The following is a 25,007-nucleotide window of genomic DNA, read 5'->3' on the forward strand; positions in this document are numbered from 1 at the left end:
GGCGAGAGCGTGTGTTCAGATTGTGGTGGGAAGAAAGGTAAGTGAAGCGAGACGACAGGTACGAAGGAATAGAAGAGTTCAAGATTTCGAAGAGAAAGATAAGTGAATGTAAATTTCTTTTCTTATCTAGTTTAAGCCAACCTATTGCTTCCAGGGATGGGGTAATATGATCATATTTACGAACATTGCTTACAAAACGTACACACAAATTATGAGCACGTTGAAGTTTCATTTTGTTGTCGCTGGAAAGGTCAGTCAGTAAAATGTCAGCATAGTCAAAATGGGGAAATACAAGGGTCTGCACAAGGGACTTTTTTAAGCAAGAGGGAAGATGAACATTTATCCTTTTTAGCACATGAATAATAGAATATACTTTTCTGCAGGTTTCTGTGATTTGCATGTCCCAGTTGAGATTATTATCCATGTGAATGACAAGATTTTTTACCGAAGAACTGAAAGGGATATGCACTGTACTTACTTTAACGGGGGAAATGTCGAGGTGCTTTACAGCGTCGGTTTGCCGTTTGTGTCCTAATATGATTGCTTGTGTCTTTCCAGGATTGATATTAAGATGGAATTTCTTTGTCCATGTCACAATCGAGTCAATGTCTTTGTTCAATTTATCTATAGCGTCATTTATTCGATCTAAGCGGGAAGAGATGTAGCATTGAAGGTCGTCAGCATACAAGTGATAGTTACAATGCCTTACATGAGATGTAATATCACTGACATATATCGTGAACAACAATGGTCCGAGTACCGAACCCTGTGGTATACCTGATGTTATGTTAAACCAGGAAGAGCTTCGATTCCCGGATACAACACATTGTTGTCTTTCCCGTAAGTAGGATTCGAACCAACTCACAGCAGTCTCTGACAAATGCAGATTTCTCAATTTATGGGTGAGCAGGTCGAAATTTACAGAGTTGAAAGCTTTGCTAAGGTCAAGAAGTGTTAGTATTGTTACTTTATTAGAGTCGATTGCTTCACGAATGTCTTCTGTCACTTTAAGTAGAGCAGTGCTTGTGTTGTGTCCAGCTCTGAAACCTGACTGATACTTGTCGAATAGTTTGTGTTCGTTCATGTAGTTAGTAATTTGTCTGTGTACGATTCTTTCCAGTGCTTTTGATATGGCTGGCAGGATACTGATTGGTCTATAGTCGTTCGGGTCGGTGGGAACTACTACTACTACGTTCCAGAAATATGTTCGCGTTTTCCAACGAGGAAAGAGCTTTCAATTTTGAATCATATTTTCGCACAGGTACTGTTGTCCGTTTGCCTACGTCGCATCCCTGTTTCCCCCACCCACTTCTGCTCGTTCCTCTGTAAAGGCTAGTGGCTGGGCTGTCTTAGCTCTTTTCTGAAAACATTAATTTCTTTTAGGAATTGGACGTCTACGTAATATTATACAACTGTTAAAAATAACTTAAATAAAAGGGCTTCGTTAAGTAATTAACTATTACGTGATTTCCCTCCTGTCTATGACCCAGCGACAAAACCACTTGGACTGGCAGTAAATAGCATGTCTGAGTAATTTTATCATTTGGGATCGGGCAGAAGTGAAGATTGAATTTACAGTAAGTAAGGTATTCGATAAAAGAGTAGGTACAGAATTATTTCAACATGAGTTACTAGTACGAAAGACGAAACTGGTAATTAGAATTAGGTACAATAGTTTATAGTGCGATAATATGCACAAAAGAAGTGAAGCCTGTATCGAAATGAACGGCCACCATTTTCAAAAATGTGTTTATATATCCATATTATGATTTTTTTCAATTTAACTTCATTCTCTATATTGAACGCTAATGTGCTGCAGACAGTAAAATATACACTGCATGATGAATATGTCCGAATGGATAGCTCAGTTCGTGAGTAAAAACACTCATTGTTAATACTGTACTGTATTTTGATTAAACAAAAACCTAATGAAAATTATCAAACTCAAAATCGCGATATTTCCTAGTTTACGCAAATGGATGAACTACGTTTCTTCCCTCCTATTCCTAGCAAAGTGATTTGTTTTTATTTTACGCCGGTATCATCGAACTCCAGTCGTGAAAGGGGTAGGAAACGGTGTTTCCGGTTCTCAACTGTTAATCCAAAGGTATAGCCAGATTAATATTAGAAATGTTAGTAAAATAAAGTGATGTCCCTGTATATTTCTTTTAACTAGCACTAAAGTGCCGCACTCGAGGGTGACAAACATGAAAAATGATTGACATACGATGAAAATGAACACGTCTGCACTTCACCTAAACAGACCGATGAATGACATACAGTGGCCAGCCACAAAACCTGATCGCGCGCATGCAAATCGATTGTGTGTTCAGAAATCACCGAATGCAATTCAGTGTTTACTTTTCTGACCTGCACTGATCTCGTATGCAATTCGAATGCGCCCCAACGGCCACTAAATAATCGTTGAATAGTGCTATGACGGACGATAGCCGTTGATCTCTATTATATGCTTCCTTGAAATCTACGAATAAATTGAAGGCTTTCTCCTGTTTATAATTTATTTGGTGGAAATACACACCTTCTTATCGATGTCTTTGAAAAAAGACATTTCAGCATATACGGACTTAGTAATTCTGATGAATCAACACTAAAACTCTTAAGCAATCTAATTTTGTGAAAACTTGAATTTCATTGTCAATATAAAACTGACTGGAATTTTACCTAAAATGTAAATGTGTCGTCTAGTCCTGGCAACACTAGTCACAACCAGAAACAAAGAGCTCATTAAAGATGTGTTGGAAAGTCTGTCCTACAGGATAAGAATTTGAATGCCTAACTTTTCCATTCTTTTTTTAAAGAAACTTGGCTAACAAATAGAGATGGAAATTATCAGTGGGTTCTCAAGTAAAGAGTTACAAAAGACTTTCGGAAGTGATGAGAACCGGTATGTACAGAATTCCTTTTATCAAAAAATTCTAATTATTTATTTTTTTCCTCATAAACGACTGTTCTCATTGAAGAAGTAGACAATACCGTTACATCTCTGCATGTCTCAAAATATTTCGTTACCAATATATTGTTTTCTACTCGAGAAATACATAATCTGGGGGCCAGGGCTTGGATGTCATTAAGCTGACCGACAATGCTTGAGTGTTCCACTCACATGTGAACAGCAATCCAACCTATCAATAAGGGACTATCTACCTGCTTCTTTCCTGTTCTTCACCTGACAACTTTGGACGTAAAGAAATTCGGAAAGTAGAAATAATCATCTATATAATAATTATTCCATTTATTTATTTATTTATTTATCTATTTATTTGTTTATTTATTTATTTATTTATTTATTTATTTATTTATTTATTTATTTATTTATTTATTTATTTATTTATTTAACCTGGTAGATATAAGGCCATCAGGCCTTCTCTTCCACTCTACCAGAGGATTACAACTATAATATTAAGAATACATTTAAATTATAATTACAATTAATATTAAATTTACAAATAAATGAAAATCAAAGTACTAAAAGATGAACTGATTAATAAAGGGCATACTGTTTATTGTAGAAATTAAGAAGATAGATTTTTTTAGTAATTACGCAGTAAGAAAATAATTAATTTATGTTAACAAAATCTATGCCCGGCCCCGGAACAATTTTCCCTCGAAATTATTCAAAATCTATTCTCGTCAACCAACTTGGCTCTCATTTATCAGTAGATACAGGTAGGCTGCTGTCTCGTAAGTAATGTCTGTTTTGGAGCAAAATTTTAATTGGAGTGTACTGTGACAAGAAATTAATCTAACATTCAAAGTAAAGACCACTTTATTCTGTAGCCTTGGGCCACCCTGCAGCGAAGTATGTTGGTTTTAGCACTATTAATTAAGTAATAAAATCTTCTTGTACAAGTCTTTAACTTTCTGCACATTAGGTGGCAGTGATATTAGTAGCATCGTTCTACATTGCACATGGCGCCCAAATTCTTGGACTGTTTCCGTTCCCTGGAAAGAGCCATATGATTGTCAACTCCGCCTTGATGAAGGAACTTGCTCGTAGAGGCCACCAAGTAACCGTGATGAGTTTCTTTCCAGAGAGTCAGCCCATCCCAAATCTAACGGATATATATTTAGGAAAAATGGAATACAAAGCCCACAGCAGTAAGTATTTGTTGAGAGCGATTACTAGAATTCTTAAAACTAGACAGTGGATGCGGGATGACTTAAGGAAAAGTGAAGTTGTTTCGTATCGGAATATATGGCACGTGCCGCGTCGTCCGTCTTTTGTGTATCTGGCGAGTACAGCAGCGTACAAAACGAAGGAACCCCGGTCCACATTGCAACCAGAACAACTCAGGCGAAAGAGAGACATTGCAACAGTACATCGCACAGGAAATGCGTTGAAATGAAATCTGAGGAACCATCTACATCATCATCATCATCATCATCATCATCATCATTTAGTTGTGCGGGTCTAAACGACACGTGCAACATGATGCTCAGTACAAATATTCCTCTAAAGAAATTGAGTGATCCCCATTTTAGAGTTTTTCTTCAGAAATTCTCTCCATACAAAAGCTGTTTACGTGATAGGCGAAGACGATTCAGCTTCGACAACTTACGAGAATATATCGTCGTTTACTGCAACGCTGGTAATTGCGTCAATGATGACGAGAACTGAACTTGCAAGGTATGTGCTACAGTACTACAGTACGTTATTTTTCTTTTCCTTCTGACTGTACGGAGATACAGTAGTATGTTGACGTCGTCTGTTTACGTTTAAAACCTGTTGAGGCAATGGTCTGACTAAAAAAATGTAACATATAGTAAATGTGCACCTACATTCAACGATAAGTCATCCCGCATCCACTGTCTACTTAATATATACTTCACATTTTATGTATATATAAAATCGCATGCATGCATAAATACTGTTCATAAATGCATACCAATATACATATATACGTAGCAGGTAGGCTGCATGCATACATACATACATACATACATACATACATACATACATACATACATACATACATACATACATACATACATACATACATACATACATACATACATACATACATACATACGCATATTTTATATAGTACATACCGGTGTGTTTCAAAAAGTGTCGTCTCTGTTTTGCCAAATGTTTAATTGATCCAAAATCGTGAATATTTATTACATCCTCCTTTAAAAAGTGTGTGTGTGTGTGTCTAATGCCTATCCACATCACTTTGCATATTATGATTCGGGTTCCGCATATTGCGGATAGATGGCAGGACTGTGACCCATTTTCAAATTGCACACCACGTATTACCATAATATTTCTCTATTTTGGTATTTACTGCTATATGATACGGTTTCTTTTTGTTTCGTCATTATTTGCCCCTTTCCGTTAGTTCTTTCCTTAATGCATTTTTACATTGAGTTTGCTTAGTAACATTAACATCCTCAGTGTGAGCATGAAGATGTGCCTGCCGAATACCTCTAGGGATGGCAGTTGTGGCAGGTTTGTTGTTACTTTTCTTTTCACTTCGCATTTGTCCCATAAACTTGCTACGAATGGATGCTCCACTGTACCAAAACCTAACGCTAGAATAATAAGACATCATACAATCAGGAGCGCCAGATGTCCCTTTCATCTCAGCATGATCGAACAGTTCCAAATCGGGAACTTTTTTTGAGGTTTAGTTCTCTAGAGTCACTGTTTTCTGTTTTTAGCAAGATCATCTCTTGTAGCGTAAATCTTATTGTGCATGGTCTTTCTGAGATATAACATCTCTTCCGCTCAAACCTGGGGGAGTAAGGAACAGAACGAAGTCAGCAGCTCTACTCAGAGTTGTTTCATCTCTTTACAGTTTCACGAATTATTATTATTATTATTATTATTATTATTATTATTATTATTATCATTGTTTAATCTCTTGCCGTAATTTGAACTATTACCTGGATGTATATTATGGGTACAATCTGCAGATTAAATATTTTAGAATATATTAATCGTTTTAGATAAGGATATGAGCTGCATTGTTGTGTTATGTTTTTTTAAGGCTACATGTACGTGAAAGATGACAAGTATTATCAGAAAATGAAGGCCGTAAATTTCTAAAATTTTATAAGGAAATGAACTCACAATTGGACAAAAATTACAAGGTACCACAACAAGGCTTATTAGAACTTAAATATCTGAAAGAAAGTATAAAAAGGGTACTAATAATATTGTTTTAGAATTCACCTTTTACTTTAAATTAAATTTTCGAAAATTTGAAAATTTTCACACATATTATTTCATAACTCCACAACCATTAGAGATAGAATTCTGAAATTTTGTACACTGATTTAACATGCATTTATACAAAATTTAGACTACAATAATGCCCATTTATTTGAAAATAGAAACATTAGGGCACAAAACATTATGTAAATTTTAATATATTTTATATGGGACAAATAGAAAATTAATTGTATCAAAATAAATAACTATACATGTCTGAGATTAGTCTACTTTTCAGAAATAAGTGTTTATTACATGCAGGAGAAATATTAAAGATGTCAAAGGGACCATAACAATGTTCTAGTTACCAAATGATGTAACTGCAGGATTTATTTGTTTTTTTTTTTTTTCACTACTCTGATAAAACTGGTTTGAAAAGTATTATTAGTAACATTTTTCTATACTTCTATCAGATATTTAAGCTCTAGTAAGTCTTGTTGTAGTACCTTGTCATTTTTTTTTTTATTTATTGAGTATGGCCCAACGAGTATAACTCATATCCAGGGGCTATACAAGAACACACACATATGTTATGCAATGTAATTGAAAAGTCATGAAACTTCAGTTTGTGAAAACAAACAATAACACAATAATTTATGAAAGAAAGAAAGCAAAATAAGAACAAATAGTACGATAATATAAAGTTTTGGGCAGAAAGAAGAAAAAGTTTGAAACCATGAAATAAATAAATCAACTGATAATTAAAATAAATAATCTTCCCAAAAACGTATTTTTAAACAATTCTTAAAATATCGGCAATTTGGTAAAACTCTATGTTCTAAAGGAAGTTGTTGTTAAAAATGGGTAAGTCCTTTCGTTCCATAAGTTACGGAGCTATGCTGAGAAAAATATATATTGTCTTTTTGTCTTGTTAAATAAGTATGTATATCTTTATTAAACTGAAATGTAATATTACTATGTATTAAATTATTAATAACTTTGTACATGAAAATAGCAGCACCTAATTTGATAATTGATTCAACTGGTAGAACGAAAGAAAATTGATACAGATATTTAACTGGAGTCAAATAATGAAAACCCAATAAATTTCTTAAAGCTCTATTTTGAATAATTTGTAAAGATCTCAAAGCAGTTTTCTTATTATGTCCCCAAATAAATGACATATACATTAAGTGAGAATGGATAAAAGCATAATATACATTCAAGAGACAAGATATAGGCAAAGATCTTTTAAGCCTTTTCAAAATACCAGACATTGGAGCAATTTTCTCACAGACAGCCAAAATATGCTTATCCCATGTTAAATGTTCATCAACAATCAAACCTAAAAATTTAACTGATGCAACTTTTTGTATTACAGAATCATTAAACTTTAATTCTTTCGGAGTAATATAATAAAATGAAAGTTTAGTAAAAATCGTATACACAGTTTTTTTCAAATTCGATTTTTGTCCAATTGAGAGTTCATTTTCTTATAAAATTTTAGAAATTTACAGCCTGCATTTTCTGATAATATTTTGTGGTCGTTCACGTACATATACTCTTAAGTCTTCTTGTATGTTACAGTACCAGGGAATATGTTCGATTTGGGAGAAATGTCGCCTTTCGCAATTGCTAACATGTTGTTTCAAATGGGTGTGTCCATGACCGACACTGCATTACAATCTGAAGGAGCAGTGAAATTGATTAATTCAGAAGATCATCATTTCGATCTAGTTATAATGGAAGCCTTCTTCAATGAAGCTTTCCTTGGATATGCCCATAAATTTAACGCCTCTATCGTGCAACTCTGTCTCTCTGGAGGAACCCACTGGATGGGTGACTGGGTGGGCAATCCTAACGTGTATTCCTTCGTTCCTGACATCTTTCTTGGATACGGAGACAAGATGACTTTCTGGGAGCGTCTTGTGAACACAGTAGTTGGAACGTACTGGAGAATGGGGAGAGCTTATTACTACTTACCTAAGCAAGACGCCGTTATGAAGAAACATTTCAAGGCATTACAAACGTTACCACATTTATCAGACCTGGAGAGAAGCACGAGTCTCATCCTGCTTAACAATCACTTCAGCCTCAGTGCACCGAGGCCACTGCTGCCCAGCATGGTTCAAGTGGGAGGCCTGCACGTCAAGCCACCTAACAAACTGCCTCAGGTATGAGAATCATTACAGTTATTTGGTGTGCGTGAATAATTTATGACACTCCGTCTAGTTCAGGCCTGCAGAACCCGTAAGTAGGGTAAATATGACGCCAGCCTCACTCCACTTCTATTGGGGATGATCGACTTCTGCTTAGAGTTGTTGATATTCTTTGCGTGTGGAAGGTCCATCAGTGGCGGCACTGTAATTTTCAAAAAATATTGTAATAAAGTCATTGTATTTATAATGCGTTATCTCGTTTCACGTAATTATTGTTATTTTGAAACTCGTGTATCTCGCTAAATATCAGTCCTATCAAAATTTTGCATGGGGTAAAACATATCGGAAATCATTTTTAAAGTAACATTTTTCATGAAATAATAAGGGAGATATTTCGATTTATTTAATTCAGGTCCCTTTATAACCTCCCTTTTAAATAAATTATCTTGAATGTCATACAGCCTAAAATCTAAGTTAGAACGAACTTAATTTATATTCCAATTTTCATATAAATCGGTTAGCCATTATCGCGTGAAAAGGTAACAAATATCCAGACAGACAGACAGACAGACATGCAAACAAAAATTTAAAAAACTCGATTTTTGGTCTCAGGATAGTAAAGTTAATTATACATGTTAACACCAATTATTCTTGAAAAATCGAAAATTATCAGAAAAATTTCGGTTACAGATTTATTAATAGTATAGATAACCTAATATAAATTTTTTTATTCTAAACATTTGATTTTGTCGTTAATGATAATTGTTTATATGATGAGTTTTGTTGTTCAAGAGATACATTAAAATATGCAAGAATGCTTGCCAAGAATGGATTTTAGTGCTGACCCGTTCAAAATCACAGAGTTGATGTTATAAATTTGGAAAAACTGTCTAGTTCTGTTCTAAGCTTACCAAGTAGTTAGTAATGCTCATACAAATAGGATGTTTCATCTCATGAACAATAATTGGACAGGTTTTCGAAACATGAGCACGACAAATCAGAGTTGAAAAATGCAGTCGACTTCAATTTACGCGAGACAAATTCTGTCTCAAAATACTCCTAATTTAAGCTTAGCTGCCGAAGTGTAGAATAAAGTTGTTTTTTTTTTAGTACCTAACTGAACTAAATAATTTGTCTACTTTATATGAAATTTTGTCGATTCCTTAGTCTCCCGTATTTTATTCAAAAAAAGTTGGCAGCCCTATTCAAGACAAATGTAGCGTCGTAACAAATTTTCATTCACACGGTTCAACCGCAGTATAGTATATACAGTCACGAAGCTTGAGTTGTCAGGGTGCTAGAAACAATAGACTGGGCCGGTACTATTTCGCATTATCTGTAATGAGGCCAGTAGCGGCCCGCGGTTACAAAGGTTGGCAGTTCTGCATGAAAAATAGTGTATTTAGCAAACGCATGCTGTTTATTGCACCTAAATCGGATAACGCGTGTAATTACAGCCCCTTCTCGAAGTTGACTGTGCACCCAAAATTGTACTCCAACCATCCGTGCGCTACACCTCTTCCACCTGGTACATTAGTCACGTAGTGGAGATGTGCCCCACATGCTTTTCTAGTTTTTAAAGTCAAATTAACTAAATCCTTCACTCCGGCGCTTGTCCATATATTTTCTCCTCTAAACAGAATACACGGTTGGGGGGAGAAAGCGTTTTCATGAGCGCAGCAAAAAACCAATCGTTTCCATCACACATTTCGGTATTAAAATGACTAGTAGGCTACATGATTTCGTCGACTTTTTCCAGAAATTTCAGTATTTAAATTTTGTGTAGGACGTCCTAATTTCTTAAGTTAACGTGTCATTTCTCTTTTAATTTCGAAAAGGGTTGGTCGATTAGGTTTTCATTTCATTCATTTTTAATATAAAATATTTCCTTGGACACACTGACTAATCACATCACAGCACACAGTATTATAACACACTGGAACTGTAATGATATACAGCAGTCCAGAAGCCTATGTGTTCTAATGCAGGTCATAAAGAGATGAGGGTGTTGGCTGTTCTTTTGTATATTCGGAGAGAGCTGCTTCGGTTGCTGCAGTCTTATGGGAGGTAAAGAAAACCAGTTTTCTGCTGCCGACTACCCTACGTTCAGCTTCAGGAACTGCCAATCACAGATCCGAAAAGTACACTACGGCTAAAATTCTCGAGCAGTTCAAGGCCCCTACAGACAGTAAAATCTCGAATCGAAGGAGAATGAATTGGAAAAATAAATGAAACAACGAACTAGATTACGGTACATAAAAGCACGTTTTACATTCTTAATTTTTTTCAGGTCCAGGTTCTGCAGCTCTGCAGTTCTTACTGTAGAGCCGCCCCTGAATGAGGCGATAGTAGAGATCCTAGTGGTTAGCAACTATCTATGGATGCGTATTTACTACGTATTGAGCTTCGTGACTGTATATACTAGACTGTGGTTTAACTCTGCTTGCGAAATATTGGCTATTTCTTCTTCTATGGTATTTTACAGTTCATCTAATGTTCGCGAAACTGGTTTATATACTCTGTCTTTTAAGGGGACACTATACTGAAATTACTAACGCCCATGTTTATAAAGATAGATTCACCAAATATTTATCATTGATATATCTGATTAATAACAACATATGTACGAAATTTCACCCCTCTATGATAAATGGTTTGTGTTTTATGAGCATTTTAATAAAATACTGTATCGCTTTATATAAAAAGACCCTTGCACCACAATTTAAATTATTTTTAACTGATATTCACTTATGTGGTTCCTTATATAAATGGTAACAAAACTTACTATGGTTTGCTGTAAAATGAATCGGTACAGACTCAGAAACAAAATTTGGGCCACCTGAATTTTCCAAGTTCCAGTTATATTATACTGCGCATGCTCAGTATGTTATAATTGGAACTAGAAAAATTCAGGTGGCTCAGATTTTGTGTCTGGGTCTGTAGGTAGGCTACATAACTATAAATTTATTATTATTTTTTTTAATTAAATTTTCTAGTTAGGCATACTTACTGCTTCACTTTATTATTATTATTATTATTATTATTATTATTATTATTATTATTATTATTATTATTATTATTATACACAGTATAAAGAGATGTAATACAGGGACATCATTTTATTTTTACTTCAACTTTTATTGTACCTGAGTTTTTTAATGTACTTCACTCCCACCCCTTCTACTAACAAAGTTCCAACCCAACTGTCGTCCATACAGAACCAAGGCCGCAGTACTGAGTTAGTGATTATAGTACGTTCCAGAAATATGTTCGCGTTTTCCAGTGACGAAAATTTCCAATATTTAATCGCTCGCTCCACTGTAAAAACTAGTGGCTGGGCTTTCTGAGCTCTTTTCTGAAAACATTAATTTCTGTTAGGAATTAATTGGACGTCTACGTAATATTATACAACTGTTCAAAATAATTTAAATAAAAGGCCCTCGTTAAGTAATTAACTATCACGTGATCCTCCCCCCTTTCTACGATCCTGCGTCATAACCACTTGGACGGACAGTAGATAGCATGTCTGAGTAATTTTATCTGTGCGGGTCGGGCAGAAGTGAAGATTGAATTTACAGTACGTAAGATACTCTTTTATAGAGTAGGTACAGAATTACTTCAACATGAATTACTAAGTATGAAGGACGAAACTGGTAATTGGAATTAGATGCAATAGTCTATAGTGCTTTAATAGGGACAAAAGAACTGAAGCCTGTATCGAAATGAACATTTTGAGAAATGTGTTTAAATATCCATATTATGATTATTTTTCATTTTAACTTAATTCTCTATATCGTACGCTAATGTGCTGTAGATAGTATAATATACACTGCATAATGAATAGTTCGCATGGATAACTCAGTTCGTGAGTAAAAACACTTATTGTTAATAAGCCTGTTGAGCCAATGGTCTGAATGAAAAAAATGTAACATATAGTATTTTGATTAAACAAAACCTAATGAAAATTATCACACTCAAAATCGCGATATTTCCTACTTTACGTAAATGGATGAACTACTTTTCTTCCCTCCTATACCTAGTAAAGAGATTTGTTTGTATTTTACGCCAGTATCATCGAACTCCAGTCGTGGAAGGAGGTAGCAAATGGCGTTGATCCAAAGGTATAGCCAGGTTAATATTAAAAATGTTAGTAAAAATAAAATGATGTCCCTGTACTAAGTTATACTCTTTAGTTTATAACTTTTTGATTTGCAAAAAACGATTTAGATAAAAATACTGAATTAATTCAAACAATATTATGCCAGTGTGGAGACTTTGACGAAAACTTTTAATCACATCCTATATTCATTTTTACAGTTTTTGGAAACTGCATTAAATGTTATACAGGGTGTATCACGAGGTTTTCCCCCGGTTTATGGAGGTGATTTCTGGTGTTATTTGGAACAAAAAATGTAAATACAGTAATGGGGTGACATCCATAATTAAGGAGTCACAACAGATTTTCGAAACACGTCATGGTGTATGTAGCGCAGGACTAACGATGTGTGGGGGGAGGACTGTAACGATCAAACAGTAAGCAGTAGATAAGCGAAGCGAGTGGTACGTTCCCATAACAACAAGCACGTTGTTGATACTGCAGCCGCTGTTTGCATGTGAATTTACGAAATGCTACACGCGCGGTGCACACCCGTGCGAATCTTTGCTTTCAAATGCAGGGAGGAAATTTTGAACATTTGCTTTAAATCCACTCTACATGCAAGAGACTGGTACAAAATGAAACATTTGTTTGTATTCTAACTATGATTTCCATTTTGTCAGTGATATCCTCAAATAAAATTTTTTCTGTTTTTTTTTTTTTTTCAAATTGCCGTAACTCCTTAATTATGAATGTCACCCCCATTACTGTGTTTACATTTTTTGTTCCAAATAACACCAGGAATCACCTCCATAAACCTGGGGGAAACCTCGTGACACTCCCTGTATATTATGTCTGATTTCTACTTACTTGTTGTTTACATTACATTATTATTATTTTATTCAGTTTTGTGTGTAAAATTGTAGTGTACTTTGTAAATTTGTAGTGTTTTTTGTAACGCAATTTTACTCCTGGTTGAGTGTTAGGGAAGGCCGTATGGCCTTATTATTATTATTATTATTATTATTATTATTATTATTATTATTATTGTTGTTATTATTATTATTATTATTAATAGTATTGTGCTGATCCATTCACAATGGCAAAACGTTAAATTCGCTCAGAGATACGAAATGCAATTAAAAAGTATGAGAGTGACATTTTACATATTAACGAAGACAATATCGTGTCTAATGTACGTAAAATTTAAGTAAAAACCAGAACAACTCAGGCTATAGAGAAACATTGCAACATTACATCGCACAGGAAATGCGTTGAAATGAAATCTGAGGAACCATCATCATCATCATCATCATCATCATCATTATTTAGTTGTGTGGGTCTAACGACTCGTGCAACACGATGCTCAGTACAAATATTCCTCTAAAGAAACTGAGTGATCCCCATTTTATAGGTTTTCTTCAGAAATTCTCTCCATACAAAAACTGTTTAAGCGATAGGCGAAGACGATTCAGCTTCGACAACTTACGAGAATATATCGTCGTTTAATGCAACGCTGGTAATTGCATCAATGATGACGAGGACTGAACTTGCAAGGTATGTACTGCAGTACGTTATTTTTCTTTTCCTTCTGACTGTACGAAGATACAGTAGCATGTTGACATCGTCTGTTTACGTTTAAAACCTGTTGAGCCAATGGTCTGAATGAAAAAAATGTAACATATAGTAAATGTGGACCTACATTCAACGATAAGTCATCCCGCATCCACTGTCTAATAATAACATATGTACAAAATTTCGTCCCTCTATGATAAATGGTTTGTGTTTTATGAACATTTTAATAAAATATTGTATCGCTTTATATAAAAAGACACTTGCGCCACAATTTACATTAACTGATATTCACTTATGTGGTTCCTTATATACGTGGGAACAAAACTTACTATGTTTTGCTGTAAAACGAATCGGTACAGACTCAGAAACGAAATTTGGGCCATCTGAATTTTCCAAGTTCCAGTTATATCATACTGCGCATGCTCAGTATGTTACAACTGGAACGGCCCAAATTTTGTTTCTGGGTCTGTAGGTTACATAACTATAAATTTCTTATTATTATTATTATTATTATTATTATTATTATTATTATTATTATTATTATTATTAAACACAGTGTAAAGGGATGTAATACTAAGTTGCACTCTTTAGTTTATAACTTTCTGATTTGCAAAAAACGTTTTATATAAAATTACTGAATTAATTCATACAATATTATGCCAGTGTGCAGACTTCGACGAACACTTTTTAATCACATCCTAGATTCATTTTTACATTTTTTGGAAACTGCATTAAATGTTATATAATATGATAATATAAACGTCTGTTATTCAAGAAAGAAAAGTGGTTTTCATATGTATCCTTCATTTTATCTGAGATAATAATTTTGACGCAATGTGTTAAAATGATGGTAGAGTTGTCAACTACGCAGATATGTTATATGATCGCACACAATTCGTTTGACACAATTACATGTAAAATAAGAGTTTACTATGTAAAATAGAAAATGAGGAAGTATTTCCAAGATTTTTTTATGTAAAATTTGATTTAATTACCTAATGAGATAATAATAATAATAATAATAATAATAATAATAATAATAATAATAATAATATAATAATAATAATAATAATAATAATAATGTAATAGGCCTAATAATAATAGACCTAATAATAATAATAATAATAATAATAATAATAATAATAATAATTCTTTATTTATACTAGCAGACTTAAGGCCATAGGGCCTTCTCTTACACTCTACCAGGTCACAAAGTATACAAGCAGTGAAAATTTAACAAAAATTGAAGAACAGAATACTAACATATTACAAAAAAATAATAATAGCACAATAAAATGGACACTAAACAACATGAAAGTAATACCATAATAGAAAAAAAGAAAGTAAAATACATTGGACTATAGTAAAAGCAACTCAATTAGTACAAATAGTTAATATGGAAAACGTTAGGAAGATACTATACCATAGATCAGGCCTGCACAAGGTTTGCGCTCTCCGAGCCGGCTCACAGCTCATGAGCGGAATGCAGGTATTAGCTGCGCTCTGTATAAGGGTGGCCTGGAAGAAGGGGTGATCTCGTGCAAAATGTACACAAGGTGTTCATGAAATGAATTCCCGTTCAGTGTTTACAAAACTATCTTGCACTATTATTAATTAATAAAGAAATATTTATTTTACAGAAGTAATAGAAATTCTATAGCTACTTAAATGTACAATATCATTTTGTTATATTTTTATTTATCAGTACATCAAAACGAGGTTTTATGCTGTTGGCAGCTGAAAGGAAAACAGTAGCTTACTGATCATAATGAAATATCAGTTACAGATGTTCGATGTCTGCCTTTATTAAAGTTGATTATACAGGGACATCATTTTATTTTTACTTCAATTTTTATTGTACCTGAGTTTTTGAATGTACTTCACTCCCACCCCTTCTACTAAGGAAGATCCAACTCCACACAGAACCAAGACCGCAGATAGTAAGCAGTACTGAGTTACTGAGTATAGTACGTTCCAGAAATATGTTCGCGTTTTCCAGTGACGAAAGAGCTTTCAATATTGAATCATATTTTCGCACAGGTACTGTCCGTTTGCCTACGTCGCATCCCGATTTCCCCCACCTGCTTCTGCTCGCCCCTCTGTAAAAGCTGGGCTGTCTTAGCTCTTTTCTGAAAACATTAATTTCTCTTAGGAATTGGAAGTTTACGTAATATTATACAGCTGTTTAATTTAACTTAAATAAAAGGGCCTCGTTAAGTAATTAACTGTCACGTGATTTCCTCCCTTTCTACAATCCTGCGGCATAACCACTTGGACGGACAGTAGATAGCATGTCTGAGAAATTTTATATTTTCGGGTCGGGCAGAAGTGAAGATTGAATTTGCAGTACGTAGAGTAGGTACAGAATTATTTCCACATGAGTTACTAGTAAGAAGGACGAAACTGGCAATTGGAATTAGATGCAATAGTCTATAGTACGGTAATATGCACAAAAGAACTGAAGCCTGTATCGAAATGAACGGGCACCATTTTCAAAATTGTGTTTAAATATTCATATTATGATTATTTTTCAATTTAACTTCTTTCTCTATATTGTATGCTAATGTGCTGTAGACAGTATAATATACACTGCATAATGAATACGTTCGCATGGATAACTCACTTCGTGAGTAAAAACACTTATTCTTAATACAGTACTGTACTTTGATTAAAGAAAAACCTAATGAAAATTATCAAACTCAAAATCGCGATATTTCCTAGTTTACGTAAATGGATGAACTACTTTTCTTCCTTCCTATACCTAGTAGAGTGATTTGTGTTTTACGCCAGTATCATCGAACTCCAGTCTTGGAGGTGGGAGCAAGCGGTGTTTTCGGTTCTCTAAAGGTATAGACAGGTTAATATTAAAAATGTTAGTAAAAATAAAATGATGTCCCTGTAGAAAACTGTTGCTCACAAATATAAATGCTGAGCCAAACATAGCAATCATTTTCACAGCCAGCTTGTGTAGTCATGGATATTATTACTAATGTTTAGTCTAGTAAAACTCAACCAGGCTAGTAGTATTATTCAAACGATCTTTAGTCCTTAGGCCACATTTGAGATCAATAAGTTCGAGCTGTAAATCGTTAAATGTTAAATGTTACGTTCTGTCTTTTAGATTCCTCCATATTGTACTGTAGCAGTAGATAAGCAACATGAAATAGTTACTGAGAATAGGCATACACACTGCACTCCACTAGATAGCTGAGTGGTCGTTTCCCTCTCCTCTACCCATATCAAGTCTATGTCATACTGACGTAACTTCCTCTCCGTTTCGGCGAGCGGTAAGCACCGCTCTCCCGCTCCGAAGGAACGCGCGCGTTCGTTGAGCGCTGTTTGTGCAGGCCTGCTATAGATACTATAATCTGAGAGAAAATAATAGTATCTTTCCTAAATAATTGATATTTATGTGGTTACTAATATTATCAGGATCTGCAAAAGTTCTTGGACGAGGCCACGGAAGGAGCTATTTACTTCAGCATGGGCTCTAACCTTCAGAGTTCTCATATGTCTGAGCCCATGAAGCGGAACTTTCTACATGTGTTCTCTAAGCTGAAGCAGAGAGTACTTTGGAAGTTTGAGGAAGATACATTGCCAGGTCAACCCAAGAATGTAAAGTTGGGAAAATGGCTTCCGCAATCCGATATTCTTGGTAAGTCATATTACAGAAATGATTATAATTTGTAGGCCTAATAATTTGGTATAGTGTAAATCTGTTATCTACTGTAGCTAATGAAATAAATGTTCATTCAATCGTCATGTTGCTATGTAAAAATTCTAACACATTCCATTTCAAAGTTATGATGCGGAGTGCCATGAGTTGCGAAGAACATACATTTTCTATTAGCAATCCTTACGATAAGCTAGTTCTATATTTTTAAATAGTTTCTAATATGATAACAGCATTAATAAATAGACAGTTTTAGTTAAGTGAGAATTCACATTTTGCACATAATTATATATCCTAATACAAGAATGATTACTTTTCCCCAACTCTCTTGAAAAAATACACACTGACATCATGTTCACAAATATTTGCTCATATATTCGTGCATTGGAAACAATTTCGTTTCTTAAGTTATCAGTTACAGTCCTGTCTACCTCACGTAACTGCAGTATATCCTTCATTACACTTTACATTTGATCTTGGTTACCTCGCTTGACAGATACACATACATTGACACTTAAGAACAGTGGCGATTCCTCCATGAAGGATATGAGGATGATCCTACAGTTTAATTTCCTTACTATAATTTCTAGTAATGATGGTGACAAAGGAAGATTACTTGAATAATATACATTCTTTCAAACTAGGGAAACTTCTTTTCTGAAAAATACCCAAGTAAATCAATAACACGCATCAAAAAGGTAGGAAAAAACAAATTCAAAATCTATTTCGAGAATATTATAGAAACAAACCATTTCCTAAATTCTTCCTTTGCGGAGCAACATGGTTTCACAGCTTTTATACCATTTAATCACATTCACTCTATAGGTACAAAACTTAATTAAGAATGTCGACCTCGAAATATCACAAGACGACATAAAAATAAAGTTGGATTTCTTCCACAGCTTCTCGTTTCCGGTCCTTAAGGTCAACTAGTGTTGGAGGTCATGTAACGAACACTCGATTCTTCAGCTATTCTACAACAAGAAGTCACGGGTGGTCAAATCCGGTGTCGTGCTGACCAATAAAATTAATATTTCCAAACCTAGAAATCAATCGACCGCAAAAAGCAGGCTATAGGGAGCAATGAACTGGCGGCCGTATGAGCTGTTGTCCCAGGTTGCGGTTTGAGAGCTCTGGAAGGACATTCCTAGCGCCGAGGCATGCCTGACAGCGTAACGCCGGGAACTTCTGATGAGTGCTTGGCAGTGGCGTAGCATGAAATTTTGAGCAGGGGAAGCTAACTCAAGTTGTCTTTCATGCAATATGAGAAAACGTATTACAAAAATACAGTCTTAAAATAAATTTTAGTCAATGTCAAGTCAGCAGTCGAAGATTGGTTGGAACCTCGTAAGTAAAACCAATAAGGCATGACCTCAAATGGTACATAGTAAAATATGATTTCACGGTTTACACATATCTCTTAACAAATAGACACGTAAACGTATAACATTAGCTCACTCCCTGTCATACTTAGAGAAATCACAATATTAACGGTCAATAGATACAGTATTAGTATCATTACGTAAGTATGCGTCTGTCTTTTGGTTGTGTCCTTCATTGACAGCAAGGGAGTCGGTCATTTGTTTTTTAAATCACACTTTTGTTCGTAAGTCAGTCTTGATAATACAATTGTCCTAAAAAAATTCAAGTAAATTAGTGTCAGGATCTGTTATTTCGCTCATTATTTATTATATCAGCCACAATGCACACTAACACTTCAACTGAACACAACTCACGAAAAGGGATAACTCGGAAACTACTTATTTTAAATGTTAAAGCTAGCTTCTTGGCTTCTTGCGAGCCTTGCGACTAGGGTAGTTTAGTTAGAAAGGGATGGAAAATCTGCGGGGTGGATTACACAAAAGAAACCAGTCTGCTTGGAAGCTGGTGTGTGCAGGCTTCTTGTTTACTGCTGCATCACAAATCATCCTGCGCTGCCGCATCACAATATTTAACGCGTAAATATAAATTCTATTCAAATTAATAAATAATTTTCTCCATAAACTGCAGGTTTATTATGAAATTATTATTAACTGGGGAAGCTAAGCTTTTTAGCTTACATTGACGCTACGCCACTGGTGCTTGGTGGGTTTCCTCCACTCGTGCATGGGTCCGCTATGTCCTTGGACTCCCTGTCCTTTAAGGAGAGACTCCACTGAAAATCATGAAAATTTTCCAACATATTTTATTGACTATTTCACTTCTTTAGAATGTATATTTTCATACCCCAAATAGATTTAGTTTTACTGTGATTACAAATATGTAAAACATGTTCTTTAATTCAGGAAGAAAATCTGTGAAAATTATCTTTTCGTTAAAGAATTCTTGTTGACAAATTTCTGATTACAAATCTAGTAACTTTTTGTTCTAAAGTTGGCTACCTGAAGTTACTATATGAATGTAGCGGAGGAGAATCTTAATAGTTATGTGTTACATAAATATTCATTTACTTTCAAATCCATTTTATTTTTCTTGATTCAACATCAACTTTTTCATGCCAAATATTAGTCAATCTGGATTAAATTTTTACTGCAACTATTTATGAGGTAGCTGCATTTTGCTATGCATTTATTTTGTAAAAAATGCTACTAGTTCATTTTTTTCATTAACTTTAGAAAAATAATATTTTCAAAAGTTCAAAACATGTTTTGAAAGCGAATGAATGAGATATTTCGTAAAATAAATGCATAGAAATGTTTTTCTTTGTCCTGTGAATGTAACCAGAAAAAGGAAGCTTAAAAATTGAGATCTTCTACTAAAAAGTTATGTTTGAAAATATTTATCAAAAAAAAATAGAACAAAAATAAGAAATCAAAAGGCAAAAACATTTGAGAGTTCAAAATTTGGATTTTGTTAGTTCTTTACATAGTAAAGATACTCTCAAAATTTAGTTGAAAAATGATTCGGAAAAAAGTTGTCATTTTTAGTGGAGTGCACCCTTAAGGCAAGATGCAGTGTACGGAATTGTCCCACCCAAACTTACGATCGTTCGGTGATCAGGAACTTCCTTGTGATGTTCCAGCCCGAAATCGCGATGAAAGATTCTTTGCACTGTTATTGAAGAATCATTAATTTTTAAACAGCGAAAGCACGGCGTTCTGCAAACCAAATGTCCATAATTACTAATGGCAGTCCTTCCTCACTCCAGCCCACATAGTTATTCCGCACAAGCTTACACAGTGTTGTCATAGTAATGACTAGACCTCAGATTTTTAGGCTCGAATAGGATAGGTTGCAACAATTTTATGTAAAAATTCCTAAATGTATGCAATACGAGAAAGTCTCGAGCGATGATATTGTCTAAAACTAGGCACATTAAAGAATGTATGTTTCAGCCTACGCTAAACGAGCCTATAAACCCGAGGTCTACAATGACTCAAATTAGGCTATTCATTTTGCCCAACCCTGTGTTTGATAAATTCTTTCTGATGTTAAATATTGAATAGAAATGAAATTAATTACATCAATTCAGGAAATAATTAGTTCCTTTTCATCAATTATTTTCGGATCATGATCATGACATCTTTGCACTTCTCAAGTACTCACAAGCAAACATTCTGATGGGAGCTGAAAAAAAAGTTTTTTTTTTCTTCCACCATGTTAGGCTAATAATGTCAAAAGAAGTGTTTGTACAAATTTTGGCCATTCGACCGCAATTACGAGGCCGTCCAGAAAGGAATTTTCCCTGGGGCCGTTTACAGAAAAAAAAAAAAGCAGAATTGCATGGAAATATTTATTGAAACAGAGACGGTGCGCTATTTGTCAACATATCAACTGAAATTGAGACATTTGTCATACCATGAAGTCAATTTTTGTATCTTTGTGTCGGGAAGTCAGCTGCTTGGGATCGGAACCAACGTTTGACAGCTGTCTGCACGTATCTGTCGATTCCATGATATGACAAATGTCTCAATTCCGGTGGGGAATATGTTGAAAAATAGCTCAACAATTGCTTTGTCTGTTCCAATAAATTTTTCCAATGAAACTGTCTCTTCTTTCTCTTAACGGCCTCTGACAAACTTATCTTTGCGGCCCTTGTAATTGCGATAGAGTGGTCAAAATTTGTATAAACACTTCTTTTGACATTATTAACATGGTGGAAGAAAAAAATATATATTTTTTTTATCTACCCTCATCAGAATGTTTGCTTGTCAGATGGCTAATATTTTAGCTGGCTACTTAACTTACTTAATTATTTAGCGACGATACAATTGTATGGCGAGATGAGTTGGAGGATTCGCTATGGAATTATCTGACATTCGCATTACAGTTGGACAAAACCTCAACAAATCAGCTAGGCAATCAACTCAAGCGGAAATAAAACCCACGCCCAAGCTATCTAATATTTCAAGATTGTAAAGAGATTTAGAAAGTGCTAGCGTTTATTTAAGAAATAGTACACATTGATTTGCCTGCTGAAGAAATACCACTAAGTGTTTCTGTATTTCCCGGCACTAAGCATGCACAGTATGAAGCGTCTAATCCTCCATGTAGCCTAATACTATTCTAGTTTCTTATACAGAGTGTTTCCGGTCTGGTATTACTAAATTTCAGGGATGATGGGGAAGGGCACATGTATCAATTTAAGATAAGGAACCTGGTCCGGAAATGACCGAGTCGAAAGTTACAAGCAAAAATAGTTGTGTGGAAATGAAATAATTTTATTCCTCTGTACACCTTATTTATGTGTATTTATCTGTATATCTTACACATATTGTATTCATCAGACGTTGTTTACGTTGTGTATTTACAATATTCCGTTCAGTACGCTATCTGAAGGATGGGGACAGGAAACTACACTAAAGCAATACAGATAGCGTCCTGGTCGGTCCTGAAATGCACGTCTGTAGACAGCAGTGTATGTGTACAAGTTGCAGTGTCCAGTCGATCAGTTATAGTGAAATGGAGGAGTACACGAGAGCGGAATAAGCAGACCTGATTTTCGAATATGGATGAGCCAATGGGAACAGTAGACAAGCTCACAGATTGTATCGGGACAAGTGCCCACGTAGGAGACATCCGGCCCATACCATCTTTCCACGACTGTTCCAAAGGTTAAGGGAAGGAGGGCACGTGGTGCCAAATTACAATTCCATTTCCACACAACTATTTTTGCTTATAACTTTCGACTCAGTCATTTCCGGACCAGGGTTCCTTATCTCAAATTGATACATGTGTCCTTCTCAATCATCCCTGAAAGTTAGTAACACCAGCCCGGAAACACTCTGTATAATTCCGACCTCACTACATATTAGATCATAAATTCATTTTCTAACCTTTCGTTGACATTTTTAACGAATGTGCTTCATTTTAACTTTAGCCCACCCCAATATTCGTCTCTTCATCACGCACGGAGGACTTTTAAGCACTCAAGAAGCTACAAGCAGGGGTATTCCAGTAATAGGAATCCCTATATATGCTGATCAAAAGTTAAATATCTTGAGGGTGGCAGCTGCTGGATATGGGGTCCTACTAGAGTTCAACAACATTACAGAAGAGTCACTCTCGACGACAATAAGAGAGGTTATTAAACCAAGGTAAACGTAATGATTTTCTTGACTCCCTCTTAAGCCTTGGTTTTTCAGAACCGACACATACGAGGTGCAAGGCTCACAACGCATCTCGCATGCGTCGGTTCAGAAAACCCAAGGCTTTACTGTTCGCATACGAAGTCTTCCCGCAGTGACAGTGACGCGAGCAGGGTACTCGTAGTTCGTCCATTCGGTTCGGTGGGTCAGCTATTCGCTCGCTCCTCTCGGCTTCACTGCGGAGAGACTTTGTATACGCACAGTACTGATCTAATATTTTAAATACTCAAACTATATAATCCCATTACAGGTACCGTGAGAACGCTCAGCGTCTGTCTCGAATCTACCGTGACCAGCCGCTCAGCCCGCTGGATCAGGCCGTGTTCTGGACGGAGTACGTGATTCGCCACAAGGGAGCGCCTCACCTGCGCTCAGCCGCCCTCGATCTCGCCTGGTACCAGTACTTCCTGCTCGACGTCATCGTCGTTTTAGCGGTAGCCACTGGCATTCCTTTATTCATTTTGTTTCTCATATTGAGGAAGATGTTCCGACTGGGATGCAGCAGATATCAGCGCTTAAATAATAAAAAGAAGTCACAATAATGATCCTACATGGGTGTGATAGTAATTGTTTTTTGGTCAAAGAATACGGATGGTTCTGCTTTCTTTTTTTACTTTATTTCTAAGGTGGTGAGGTTTTGTAACTCAAAGAAACTTAATTTGGATTTATAGGTTTGACGGTTGTAGTTCAAAATTAATTTAAACCATTCAAGTTTAAAAAAATATTAATAATTACAGTTCTAGACGGTAATGCAATGTAGTCACTTACCGCTCTGCGAACGGGGTTCACAGAATTCGTTTTGATCCTCAACGGAGAACTGGGTACTACAGCAAATCCCGATTATTGTTGTGAGTGCGCGATATTGTCACGTGTCATTCTCATTCTCAGCATAGATAAAAAAAAATAAGTAGGTAGTCTGGTAAACAGATTAATCAATAATTCAGTCCAAAGTTATAGAGGACGGAAATGAAATAACCCTGTAAATTTTCAGAGCAAATAGCTAATGTTAGGCCTATATGAACAAAAAAAAAACATGTAATATTATATTTTTTGTGAAAAGTCCATAGTTTCCTCAGAAAAAGTTTTCTTCCCAAATGATAATAATAATAATAATAATAATAATAATAATAATAATAATAATAATAATACTTTATTGCCAGAACAAAGATACATTTTTTTAATAAATTGAAGTAAACTTTATTGTACATGAATAAATACATTATAGTTGGGAATAACAAACAGAGAAAAGAAAACAAAAGAAAAAAATAAAATAACTTGACACTTGTTTATGGGTATTGGCCACTGGCAATCCCAAAATAAAAAGATACATACATATTGATTTTTTTATATAAAAACTCTCTAGCACCCCCAAAAAGAGTAAGTTACGTACTCGTTCTCAGGGGGCATTCCATATAAATTAATGTTAAGACATTTTATTGAATAACAGAGTAAAAAGTAATAAAAGAAAAAAAGAAGAACACATCACAATAATTGAACTTTAAATTTTCTCTGTTAACAGCAATTTTTAATAGATTTTTTAAATAAGAAGCATTAGCGAATTGTATTTTTGGGAATTTATCTATTATCATGTTATAAAGCCTTGGACCGAACTTGCTACTGTGATTATATGCTACAGTTTTAGTACAATTAGGAACTGTCAAGCATATGTTGTCTGATCGTTTGGTTTTATGTTTATGTGAATATAAATTAAATATGTTTCTGTTTTTATGTACGAAAT

At 34.9% G+C, this 25,007-nt stretch overlaps 1 protein-coding gene across 1 annotated transcript in view; it reads left to right on the forward strand.

The window, feature by feature from the left end:
• Positions 1-23,953, forward strand: part of LOC138710457 (UDP-glycosyltransferase UGT5-like) — a 34,506-nt gene extending 10,553 nt beyond the window's left edge. Inside the window, exons 2-6 of the mRNA XM_069841355.1 lie at positions 3,894-4,119; positions 7,766-8,352; positions 17,441-17,663; positions 23,002-23,218; positions 23,520-23,953. Coding sequence (XP_069697456.1) covers positions 3,894-4,119; positions 7,766-8,352; positions 17,441-17,663; positions 23,002-23,218; positions 23,520-23,811 — 1,545 coding nt within the window. The 3' untranslated portion in view covers positions 23,812-23,953. The remainder of the gene's footprint in view (positions 1-3,893; positions 4,120-7,765; positions 8,353-17,440; positions 17,664-23,001; positions 23,219-23,519) is intronic.
• The last annotated feature ends 1,054 nt before the right edge of the window (positions 23,954-25,007 follow it).

The sequence above is a fragment of the Periplaneta americana genome, chromosome 12, assembly GCF_040183065.1.
Source record: "Periplaneta americana isolate PAMFEO1 chromosome 12, P.americana_PAMFEO1_priV1, whole genome shotgun sequence".
Lineage (NCBI taxonomy): Eukaryota > Metazoa > Arthropoda > Insecta > Blattodea > Blattidae > Periplaneta > Periplaneta americana.